This window comes from Hemicordylus capensis, chromosome 1 (genome assembly GCF_027244095.1).
Source record: "Hemicordylus capensis ecotype Gifberg chromosome 1, rHemCap1.1.pri, whole genome shotgun sequence".
NCBI classification, from domain to species: domain Eukaryota; kingdom Metazoa; phylum Chordata; class Lepidosauria; order Squamata; family Cordylidae; genus Hemicordylus; species Hemicordylus capensis.
The window spans coordinates 77,036,706-77,049,455 of record NC_069657.1 but is presented as its reverse complement, the minus strand read 5'-3'; the positions used below and the strand labels follow the sequence as shown (position 1 = coordinate 77,049,455).

Here is a 12,750-nt window from a genome sequence, read left to right as displayed (position 1 = left end):
GCCCAAATTTTGCATAGATATTAACATGTCAACATACAAGAATGCTATCAACAACTGTCAGGCTAGTAGTGGGAGGCTGAAAGCTGTCAAAACCTCAACCGGCTTGGCATCCTGCCTTATACCTAGGTTATCTCCTTGGTCTTAACACATAAGCATATTTTTTATTTGTTAAATATTGATGACGGGTACTTCTGCTCCATTCCATAAATCTGGCATTAAGAATCAGGATTCTTGCCTCAAACAGGATGACACTTGTGAACTACAGAATGACAGCAATGAAGAAAGCCCAAAAGTGAGTATTGATGTTTCTGTGATTCATCATTAATCTAAACTAACATACATGTGGTCTGCCAGCAGTGATACTTCCATCTTAATTGAATGCTTTTAGACTGATAGCTCCCAAAGGATAATCCTCCAAAATTCCTTTTCATGTCATCTGTTTTCTGTGGCATGCCATGTACCTGTTTCTGCTCTCAAGTGTTTCTTTTTCTTCTTCTGGTAAACATCTGATAAGATTACTCCTTGGAATTGTATGAAAGAAAGGGCAACATCCAAACTGACTTAATAATGACCAAGTTCCATTGAAATTAGTGTGACTTTAGTCATAACTAACACTTCTCATTTATTTCAAGGTGTTTAGCAATGACTGACTTAGTGTGTGCCCACAATGTTTAACACATTTTTATTCTAATGCTGCAGAACAAGTGAGCCTGTTTTGTAATAGATAGCAATCCTGCTCTTTCCCTTCACACAGGAGAGCTGGTCTTGTGGTAGCAAGCATGACTTGTCCCCATAGCTAAGCAGGGTCTGCCCTGGTTGCATATGAATGGGAGACTTGATGTGTGAGCACTGCAAGAGATTCCCCTCAGGGGATGAAGCCGCTCTGGGAAGAGCAGAAGGTTTCGAGTTCCCTCCCTGGCTTCTCCAAGATAGGGCTGAGAGAGATTCCTGCCTGCAACCTTGGAGAAGCCGCTGCCAGTCTGTGAAGACAATACTGAGCTAGATAGACCAATGGTCTGACTCAATATATGGCAGTTTCCTATGTTCCTATCATGCCACCCAGTCCTGTGAGGCTGTTTAGAGGAGAGAGATACATTGCAAGATACAAGAGATGTATGAAACATAAACATAAGCACAATAACAAGAAAATCCTTGCTACTGCTTTGTCTTATGCAAGTGATTCAAAGCACTGTCAAACAAGATCTTGCAAACTATAGGGGGGAGATTCTACAGCTGCTATTTCATTAACTAATTCCTATATGAACAAATCACATTAAAAATTGAGTTGGCTTAGTACCTAAGAAGTCACTAAAGCCTTCCTGGTTTAATGCAAGTACAGTGATTTAAGTGGTTTGTGGTTATAGGCTTTGCCACTGGAGAGACAATTTACTTTGAAGTGAATAGCAACCACTGATGCCAACGTATTAATATCAGCAACACAAGAGGCAATCAATGTTTCCAATTAATGAATCTTGGCAGGTTTTGCTGTTTGCAGTGACTCAAAGTATGCTGCTTGGTAATTTTTAATCTTTTCAATATTGCCATTTAAATAAAAGTCAGAGAATCTATAAGACCTTGCTTGAAACTTCCAATCACTTCCTTTGTTTGGATTGTAAATGACTCAGTACTTCCTTCCATATGTATATCACAAACTGGCATCCAGTCTACCGGAGATTAAAATTTAAAAGTAAATAGCATTATAGCACATTTTCAAAGGTACTCTCAGTGTTTTTCTAACTTTTTAATTAAGAACATAAAATTATAGAGAAAAAAGTCAGGAATTCTGATATTGTATGATGAAAGCAGATTTGTGATACAATTAAACACCATCAATACATGGTGAAATTTCCTAGGATAGGAGAGGTGGTCTTGTGGTAGCAAGCATTAATTGTCTCCTTTGCTAAGCAGGGTCTGCCCTGGTTGCATTTGAATGGGAGATGACATGTGAGCACTGTAAGATATTCCCCTTAGGGGATGGGGCTGCTCTGGGAAGAGCATCTAGGTTTCAAGTTCTCTCCCTGGCATCTCCAAGATAGGGCTGAGAGAGATTCCTGCCTGCAACCTTGGAGAAGCCACTGTCAGTCTGTATAGACAATACTGAGCTAGATGGACCAATGGTCTGTCTGACTCAGTATATGACAGCTACCTATGTTCCTGTGTTCCAACTAGCATCTAAAGAGACCATACTACAACATTGCTCTGGATGTGTTTTTCTTTTTCTTTCTTTCTTTTTCTGTCTATGAGTTCTTTCTGAGCTGTGGTTATCACCATTGGTGGCAATGCAGCAGAGGATTGGCTCGAAGAAGTACCACCACATCCACCCCCTCAGTTCCACAGCTGTGCAATTATGCAGAGTCCTTTTCTGGTCCACAATCCAGTATTCTTCATCGATCCCTGGCTATCCAATATTTTTGTTTTCCATTTTTTAAAGTGCTTTGGTGGCATAGCACCTTCCCAGCCACACATCAGTTCACCTTGTTGCCCCACTTGTCTCACTTCCTCTATTTTTGAACTTCTTAGGGTGGTGCTGGGCTTCTTAGGATGGCACTTGGCACTGCTGCCCCCTTGCTGGTGGTGGTGCTTGGTGGGGTCCTGGTCCCTGAGGCAGGCAGAGTGGGTGTCAGGCTGCTGCACCGCACAGGTAGTCTGGGTTGGCGGCCAAAGGCTGGGGGCTGGCTAGGCTGGGCAGAGCCAACCTGCAGCTGGCTCTGCCCAGCCTAGGCAGCCCCGCTGTGTGAGGCAGCAGGGAGAAATGGCAATAACACCCATTCTCCCCTATCCAATGAGTTGGTAGGGGTGGGCAGGTTTTGAAAAATGGAGAAGCGCAATGGTGGAAAAAGAAGAGGACTCTAATGTGCATTAACTACCCACACAATCAAGGGCTTTTAAAAGGCCATAGCAAGAGGGCAGCATGGCAGCTAATGTCAATTAATTATGGGGCCATGACCAGATAGCAAAACATTTCTGTTTTGCTATCTGGTCATGGCCCCATAATTAATGAACATTAATTACTAAGAACACATAGTATTCCTAATTATTCCTAATTATTATTAAGTAATTATAATTATATTATCAGTAATTATAAGTAATTATATTATAATTATTAAGTTCTTAATTATTAATTAGGGGCACATAGTATAGTATTCCTTCACACTGTGGATTCTCTAGTGTGCATGTATAGAAACATGTGCCCTATAAACACCTAGAAAAAGTTGAAAGCTTTTACAAAGCCATAGCAGTAGAGCAGCATGGCGGCACAAATAACAACAAGCAACAACCAATAAATCATCATCATCATCATCATCATCATCATCATCATCATCATCATCGACATAGCAATACCAGGTGATAGCAGAATAGAAGAAAAAGAAATAGAAAAAATAACAAAATACAAAGATCTACCAATTGAAATTGAAAGGCTGTGGCAGAAGAAGACCAAAATAATCCCAGTAGTAATTGGCGTCCTAGGTGCAATTCCAAAACACCTGGAAGAGCACCTCAACACCATAGGGGGCACAGAAATCACCATTAACCAATTACAAAAAGCAACTTTACTGGGAACAGCCTATATTCTGCGACGATATCTATAACGACAACAATATTGATAATAAAATTCAGCCATCCCAGGTCGTTGGGAAGGACTCGATGTTTGGATAAAACAAATCAGTCAATAACACCTGTCTGATTGTGTTAACAAGAAATAATAATGATATAATAGTGTTTGGATTGCTCTCTTAACATTTTTATTATTTCTATGCAGCGGGGAAATGGCTTGACTCCAAGCCAGGGGTTGCTGGTTCGAATCCCCACTGGTATGTTTCCCAGACTATGGGAATCCTGGTGGTATGTTTCCCAGACTATGGGAAACACCTATATAGGGCAGCACCAATATAGGAAGATGCTGAAAGGCATCATACTGCACAAGAGAAGGCAATGGTAAACTCCTCCTGTATTCTACCAAAGACAACCACAGGGCTCTGTGGTGGCCAGGAGTCAACCCCGACTTGATGGCACACTTTACTTTACTATTTCTACTATTTTTGTCTATAAGTTGTCAATCAATCAATCATCTTTATTACGGTCAAGGACCAGCATGAAGTACAGGGCAAAAAGCTGTAAAAGCATACATTCCATGAAAAGCATAATAGTATAACAACATAGCTCTACTATTCTGATTGTTGCAAAACTAGTAAATTTTAAAAGCTATAAGAACTATAAAAGTTTTAAAATTAAAATTAAGGGTAACTAGTATAAGTTGTCTTCTTTGAAGAACATGTGCAGAGCCAGCTACAGAGCTGGCAGAGATAGTGGGCTGTGGGTAGGAACTGGAAGAGAGAGTGGACAAGATATAGGGAAGGGGGTGGAGATGGTGGGTGGGATACTAGGAGGGGGAAGGAAGCTCTGGGGGACCAATTACCACAATAGTTCATGGCGGATACATACAGTGTGGATGGGGAACTGCAGGAGGAAATACAGTGTGTGAGGATGACTCACATTGAATCTGTATAAGATTGTGAAAATCCACTGGATCTCCCACATTTTATCCCTCTCTGGAAAGGCTTTACTTGTATTCCTATATCTGTGATTATAGAGAAGAGTTTTCAGTGCAGAGGAATTTCTGGGAATGCCTGAGCCCAACATCTCTCCTCCAGGGATGACTCCATGGGGTAGCAAGGGGTAATGAGTGCTCTCCCTGAAAAATTTCCCACTCTCCCATCCAACAAACTGGAACTCTATGGCAGATGCATAGACATGTCAACTTAATGGGGGGGGGGGGCACAGGACCCATAGGAGGAGAAGTCTTGTGGTAGCAAGCATGAATTCTCCCCTTTGCTAAGCAGAGTCTGCCCTGGTTTGCATTTGAAAGGGAGACTGCATGTGAGCACTGCAAGATATTCCCCTTAGCGGATGAGGTCACTCTGGGTAGAGCACCTTCATGCATAGAGCACCTTCATGCATAGAGCACCACCAGCTTTTCTCCTTGTTATACTACTTCTAATCAGAGAATTATAGAGCGAAAGGGCCCTGAGAGGCAGCTGTGCCTCCTAAGAACTTGATGAGCTGCTACAAAGACAACACAGGACTGACTGTGTTGTTCAACTGACTGATGAATTTGAGCATAAGAGCTTGCTGATGCTACCTGTCATTGCCTCCCCCAGGAAATCCGGAGGAGGGCTAGAGCCCCCCACCCCCACGAAGTTTACACCCCTGCTCCACGGCAAAGTGTCAGACAATAGAATCATAGTATATCATGGTCCTATAGCTAGAATTAATTGTTTTAAAATGCTTTAGCTGTCTAAAGAAGTAACATACATTCATTCCAATACCCCAGATGATGCAAAAGAAGCCAATGCAGCAAAGTCGGTAGGAGACGTCTCCAGCCTCTCAGGAGCTAAGCCAGGGGTGGGGAGACTTGGCCCTCCAGCTGTTGTTGAACTACAACTTCCATCATCCCTAGCCACAATTTTTGTGACTGAGGATGATTTGAGTTGTAGTTCAACAACAGCTGAAGGGCCAGGTTTGCCCGCCCCTGAGCTAGGCCAAACCCCTGCTAACTGGGCAAAGAGGCACCTTTTACCGTGGCGATTCTCTTTATTTAGCAGGGGGAGAGTAACTGGCCCTATCCACCCCCAGCACAGTACTTCCAGTGACTGTTGCCGGTGTCTATCTTATGTTTCCTTTTAGAATGTGAGCCCTTTGGGGACAGGGAGCCATCTTATTTGTTTGTTGTTTCTCTGTGTAAACCGCCCTGAGCCATTTTTGGAAGGGTGGTATAGAAATCGAATTATTATTATTATTATTATTATTATTATTATTATTATTAACAACAACAACAACAACAACTCTTAGCTTCGTTTCTGTCTAGGAACTGGGTGTGCAAGACCATAGGTGTGTCTATGGTGGGATGCAGGGCCATCTTCCCTGCAGATTTCAGGTGGTCTAGAACTGGCCTGTCTCCCCACCCCAGTCTTGCTGCCACATGGAGAACTACACAAACTATGTGTGATGGGTACAAATATTCCTGCATCAAGTGCTGCATGTGAACGAACATTCTCATGCCTTGGACAAGTGAAAAGTTATCTGGGGAACCATATGACAAATTACTGTTTAAAGAACTCATGGGTACTGGAAAACAGTTATCAAAGTCTCTTGATCTGGTGACAGTTGTAGGCAGATTTGCTTCTTGTCACAACAGCCACATTCAGCTCCCCTCTCTTATAAGAATTAAGCTCTCGAGTTCTTGCATCTTACAAATGCAATACCTGAAAGCTGAATTCTCAATCTGAATCACTTTTGAGGTACCTTAGGGGGCTAATTAAAATTTATAGGCTCTAGAAAAAAGGAAGCAGAGGAACTATTTTATCACTTCTACAATATGTGAATCCATGCTCCACCCCTTACTTCTTAATATTCATTTAACACCAACCAGGTTTTGCAAACTGAGGGAGGTATGAAGAGGGAACAGAACACGTCTGAATATGCTGTCCTCTCAATGCCCTTAGGTCAGTCACTTTAAGGGAATCAGCAAGCTAGTTGCTCCAGATCAGAGGACCTACTAACAGGATTGTTGTCGAAGGATGGCCAAGTTGGGTCCTGGCTGAGGGCCAAAGGCCAACCTCTGAGGCCCCAGGGCCTATATGAGGGGTGCCACTGCCTCCCCCTGTCATCTCCTTTGCAAAGGATTTCCTCCCAGTGGCTCCTGCAAGACTGGAAGGTCCCATTCATTGATAGAGGAGGAGAAAGAACTACTGCTGAGAGATCCAGCAACAGCTTCTCTCCTTCACCTGCCAGAAAATGGGGAGGGGGGAGGAATGCATCAGTTCCCTCCTTTTTAGCTTACTTTCCAGTAGGCTTTTGAGATCACCTGGCATTGTGTGTGTGTCCGTCCATGTGTTCCCCCACCCATCAACTTTGCAACACTTAGATCAATATGAACCAAACTGGGTACAGTTTAGGGACACATAGGGACACCTCAATAGTATAATTTGTGATGATGTCATCCACCCTGATCCAAGATGGTGGACGCAGAAAGTTTTGAGGCGCAAGTGGGCTAACTTGTGAACCGCCTAATCGATTTGAACCAAATTTGCTATAGCTGTAGGGACACAAAGGGGATGCCCAAATGGCATAGTGTGTGGTGATGTCATTCACTCCAATTCAAGATGGTGGCCACATGAACCACTGAGGTGCAAGTGGGCTAATTTGTGGACTAACCAATTTAAACCAAATTGGGCACAGTTACAGTGAGTGACACACAGGGACACCCCAATGGCATAGTTTGTGATGATGTCATCCACACCGATTCAATGGCAGACACATAAACTTTTGAGATCCAAGTTGGCTAACTTGTGAACCACTTAACCGATTTGAACCAAATTTGCTGCAGCTGTAGGGACACATAGGGACACATCAATGACGAAGATTGTGACACTGTCATTCACCCTAATTCAAGATGGTAGACACATAAACCTTTGAGGCACAAGTGCACATTCTAACTGATTAGAACCAAGTTTGTGATGATGTCACCCACCCTGATCCAAGATGGCAGAGGCGCAAGTGCACTAACTTGAGGACTGTCCTACTGATTTGAACCAAATTTAGAACAGCTATAGTGAATGACACACAGTCACCCCAATGGTGAAGTTTGTAATGATAACATCCACTCTGATTCAAGATGGCAGACACATAAATATTTGAGGCACAAGAAATCTAACTTGAGGACCTCAATTTGCACCAAATTTAGTCCAGATGTAGAGACAGTTAAGGTAAGCTGACTAGTTCTTACTAGAACAACTTGTTTCACTCTCTGATGGTAAGGAGGAAGAAGAGTTGCTGCCCTTCAACCTGTTGTGCCCCCCTCCATTTGCAAGGGGGAAGGTGGGAGGAGCAGCTGCCTGCTGGCCCTTCACTATACCTCCTAGCTGGTGTTGGTGTGCATGCCCACTGCCACCAGATGCCTGTCATCACATCCATCTCCCTCCACATATGAAGCTGGGGTGGAGGATATGCAGGGAAGTGGAGTGGTATAGGGGGCACATCAGAGTGTATGCACAAGCGGGGTAGAGTGTGGGGCAAAGCACTAAGGGGGCATCACTGCAGGGCTTTGCCAGAGAATCACAAGCAACCTTGCCTCACACCACTTATGAAATGGACAGCTCTCTCTTTAAAGGTATCAACAAGTAGCATAAGTGATTGCGGAGTTGGGGTGGGGATCCAGCAAAACTACCTTTTCTGTAGAATGTTGGGTGTAGATATGTCGCCATATAGTATATGTATGCTTTTGTTCAGTGTTTACAATTTCCATTGTGTTCTCATGGTTGTTGGGGTGGGGTGTTGTTGGTTTTTTTTGTCTCATGGTGGTTTCTGTAGCACTTTTCAATGTACAAATCATGTTTATCCTTAGAGCAAAACTATGGTAAGTTTTTCTTTTTCCTCACTTTCTAAAAGGGAAAAGAAGAAATTATTTCAGGTGAGATACATAGTAGCAGCATATCTGCTGATTTTGATGAGAGAATTGCTAGGGCATGAAGGCAAGGCAGATATGGATTATTTGTGAGGCTGATCTACTGATAGTGGCCCACACAACCATTTAAGTTCTGCTCCCTTGAATAGGGAGCATATCTGCATTGCAGGTAAACTTGTCTGTTTCAGTAGTGTTGCTTACAGTGCACTTTGTCAGGCTGTGTGCTCTTCTGGTATGCCCACAATACTGCTACTTACGATATATTTAGTACCAATTAGATGGACAAAGCTGGGGTGGAGGAAGAAGAATTGATAAGCAAAAAGTGCTCTGTTCTCACTATTGTTGTTTTTGTTGGGCCTGGATACCCCTAATCTGTTTATTTAAAAGTTGGCATGTCTTCTGTCTACCTCTAGACAGAATATGGTGATTATTAAGGTAGCAATTCTAAGCATATTACTTGGAAGTAAGGGAGAAAGGGAGAGAAAGGAAGCACTCACCCTGCACTGAATGCAGCACTCTGCCAGATGGGAGAGGGATGGGTGGTACACCTGTGCCGCATTGCTGGTCACGCCTTCTTATGCAACATGCCAGAAGCACACTGATGTGTCACACAAGGGGGCATTGGTTGGCAGTGGGGCACAGATGTGCTGCCCATTGCCCTCTCCCAGCTGGTGAGCACTTGAACAAGCACTTGCCAACTGACAAGAGGCTGACGGGCATGGTGTCTGTTGGCCTCTGTGTGCCCTGAAGGGCGGGCAAGGGAGCCCTTAGTCAGCCCCTGGACACCAGCAGCCAGGAGACATTCATGCCCCCACCCCCATAATGATGGCTATGCACCTGAATATGCATTTTTTTTCTATTTGTTGCACTCAGTCAGCATATTTTTCATTGAAAATGCTTTTCTATTCAGGGATATAGCATAGTTTTCCAAGGAGTCATAACATACTTGTACCTGTGAAAATATGGTGCTTCACCCACAGGGCACATTCAGTACTATTATGATTGCTGTGTAGGATGTGGCTGAGTGTTGTAGTTTGTGACATAGTTAATGGTTAGCCACAACTGTCCCCTTCCCCCAGCACCATTTGGTATTTTTGTTTTGTTGTGCAAGCCTGTGGTGTACAAATCCAATGCTCGTGGTACACATCTAACCAGACACTTTTAAAAGGCAAACAACAGTGCACCTGTTCCCGAAATTTTGCTTTTGCCACTGACAAGTTACTTGCAGTGAGAGCACTCAGCAATGGCAGAAATACGTCATGCACTTATGCATGCTTTTGCTGATTATGCAGAAAGCCCTTAGTAGATTAATTATTATTATTTTCAACAAAAATTCTCAAAGTGGTTTTCATAGCAGAAGGGATGAGAAAATGGATCTCTCTCCCAAAGGGGCTCACAGCCTAAGAAGAAACTGAAGGGAGACACCATCAATGGTCACTGAGAGGGCCACTCTTCCTCTGCCAAATAAGAGAGAGTCACCACTTTAAAAGATGCCTCTTTGCCTAGTTAGCAAGTGGTTTTATTATAGTTTTTGATAAAAAGAGGAATCAATTTTCAGATTTTAAATTCAATGAGAAATATTAAAAGTCATCATGCAGCCTGATCCTAGGCATACTTACTCTGAAGTAAACCCAACCACATTCAATGGGATTTATCCTTAGGTGTGTTTGAAACGGTAGCGTCTTGCATGTTTGACAAACTTCTGGTATTTGGTTTATTCCCGAAATGTCATGCACGAACCCAGGAAGGGGCACCACCATGAATAAAAGCATGGTCCCCTTTCTGGGCCCTGCATGGCTTGATGAAAAAAGGCCACAGCCTGCTATGGAAGTTCCTGCACATGAAGATTTCGGGTTTTCGCCATGAAGCTTATTCGATATCAAGGTTCTTCTCACAACCAGTCTCCAAACTGATGACAGAATCGTGGGGGAGAATTTAACCCCGCTCTTAGCAACAGCGGTTGCACTGTCGTCGGTATCAGACGGAGAAGGTTGCCTGCAGCCGGCAGCAGCCCCCGCCGCAATGGCAAGGGCGCAGAGCACGCCTTGACTTTCAGAGGCGCACCTAACAGCGGCATCGTTACGAAGGAAGACCGGAGGAGATGACTGCGACTGCGGCTCCTGCGGCAGCCAGTGATGCCGCCGCCGCCCGTGCTCTCTTGCCTTCTCGCAGGCAGGCTTCGCCACTCTGCGCTAGGCCCAGCGCTTGGTAGTTGCCAGGGTAACTGCCGCGGCTCCTCCACCTCCCTCCCCGCTCGTCGGCTCTTCGCCGAGGTTTGGCGGTGGCTGGAGCAGTAGCAGTGCCGCAGCTTCTCGCGAGAGCTTGACTGGTAGCAGGCGGAGCAGACAGGCAGGCTTGCTGGGTGAGCTCATCCCGGGCGCTGGAGAGGGAGAGGGAGCGAGCGGTGGTGGCGGCTCCTGCAGAAGCAACTTTGTTAGGTGAGTTCTAGAGCGGCCGGCCGGCGGGCGGGGAGGAGGGACGACTGGGCTTGGCAGGGCAGCTGGAGGGGCACGGCGTCGACCCCTCTCCCCGTGTCTCCCTTCTTCCTCCGTAGTCCTTGAGTGTTGCTGGTGGACCCGAGTAAAAAGCGCTAGCCGCTCTTCCCTGCTTCTTTCTGCATGCTAAGCGGAGTGGGGGCGCAGAGGTCAGACCCCCGCACGTCCTTCCCGCCGCCCAGCCCAGTTCCTTCCTTTAGCCTGTGGCTGCTGCAGCGGAGGAGACCCGAAGACCTGCAGGAGACGACTGTAGGAAACACGCCCCCTCTTTCCCTCCGTGTCTCCCCCGTCCCCGAAAGTCCCTGTCCTTCAGTCTTCCTTTCCGCATTCTCTTCCTCGCCCCCCACCCCACCCCGCCGGTCATTGACTCCCGAGACCTTGAGTTTTCCGTGGCGTTGATTCTCCACCACTCCCCCCGGCCCCGAGTCCTGTATTCCTCTGTTGCTGCAGGATCCTCGCTATTCCCAAATCCATTGCATGGGAGGTCCTGTTCATTTTGATTTATTGGTCTTATAAGAGGGAGAGAGAGAGAGAGAGAGAGAGAGCTTCTCCCTCCGTCCCTCCCTATCCTTTTCAGCCGTCTCCAAATATTTCCTGCATCCCCGGGAATGATCTGTACAGAGAATCTGGGAGTCTTGCCTGCAACTGATCAGCCAGAGAGGCTTACTTGCTTGCCCTGCCCCCAGTTTAAACAAGGAAAAAAGAAGCCGCGGTATTCACTTGGCTTGCCTGCTCCTCAGCCCACTTCTTCTCTTCTTTGGATTCATCCTTTTTTTTTTTTCTTCCTCCCAGCAAAGAAAGACGAGGATTCATGTTTCCCTAAACCGATTGACCAAGTTGATTATTTTTCCTACGGGCACAACCGGGAAGCAGTCGCGGTGAGAAGAAGAGTGCAGCAGTAGCACTGCGTTTTGCGCAACTGTCCTCCCCCCCCCCTCAGGAAAGGCATTTTGAGGGGAATGGGTCGGAACAGTCGTTAGGAGGTAGAGAAGGGGAGAAGTTACTTGCTGAAAACAACCCAGATCAAACACAAGCTAGGGAAAACTCGCTCAAACCAGGAGAGGAACTCGCAAGAGTGCACAGGAATAAAGCATCTTTCTCTATCATCTTCAAAGGGGAGGGGGGAATATAATCCGATCTTGAAACTTTTTTGGTATATCTAAAAAGACGTTTCTTTGTACTACTCTGAGGGTGCAAGCAGTTTTCCTTGCCAGCTTTGCTGTGATCATTTTGTTTCGAACCAGTTTTGACTTCGTGATAATAATTAGCTAATTCAAAGGAAATGCCGCTGGGGATGGTCTAAACGTTTATGATGTGGGAAAAGGAGAGGAGTAATGAAACGTGGTTTCTGTCCCTGGAGTTCAAAGAAGTAAATAGGGAATGCCTTAGAACTGGATCTTGTAGAACAGGTATGAGGCTTTAAAAAAAACCTAAAAAAACCAAACAAACCCTAGAAAATGGATTATAAATGACAGAGAACTGAGGGTTTTTTCCTGTTTCAGTTTTTTAAAATGTTTTTTAAATATGCTCCATTGTATAGTTTTTAAAGCGATCCATATACATTTCATAGCTATTGGATAATCATGGCTAATATCCATTCGCTGAGGAATGCACTCCTCTGTATGTAGGGAAAATGAGAGAAAATGGGACTCTGCTTTATAGTGGGAAACTCTCCTTGTCTAACCTTGACTGCTGCTTGCTTGTTTTTTCCTGCAAGAAAATCTAGGCTTCAAAAATTCTCTTGCAACAGATTTTGTCTGGAATAGATTTAAAAAACAAAACAAAACAAAT

General features: G+C 44.8%; 2 protein-coding genes across 7 annotated transcripts in view; one reads left to right on the top strand and one right to left on the bottom strand.

Moving 5' to 3' along the window:
• SIPA1L1 (signal induced proliferation associated 1 like 1) overlaps positions 1-12,750 on the top strand; it is a 320,297-nt gene that overhangs the window by 46,006 nt on the left and 261,541 nt on the right. For 4 of the 6 annotated variants that reach the window (XM_053311170.1, XM_053311211.1, XM_053311201.1 and 1 more), the window contains exon 1: positions 10,575-10,902. The exons of 1 other annotated variant lie outside the window; for it this stretch is intronic. The gene's annotated coding sequence lies outside the window, so the exon portion shown is untranslated. Of the gene's footprint in view, positions 1-10,574; positions 10,903-11,751; positions 11,838-12,750 lie in introns of those variants that run through there. One more of the 6 variants, XM_053311151.1, reaches the window with a different exon arrangement.
• The window catches only part of LOC128352853 (uncharacterized), a 39,750-nt gene that overhangs the window by 5,888 nt on the left and 21,112 nt on the right, over positions 1-12,750 (bottom strand). Inside the window, exon 3 of the mRNA XM_053313424.1 lies at positions 10,084-10,656. Coding sequence (XP_053169399.1) covers positions 10,084-10,656 — 573 coding nt within the window. The remainder of the gene's footprint in view (positions 1-10,083; positions 10,657-12,750) is intronic.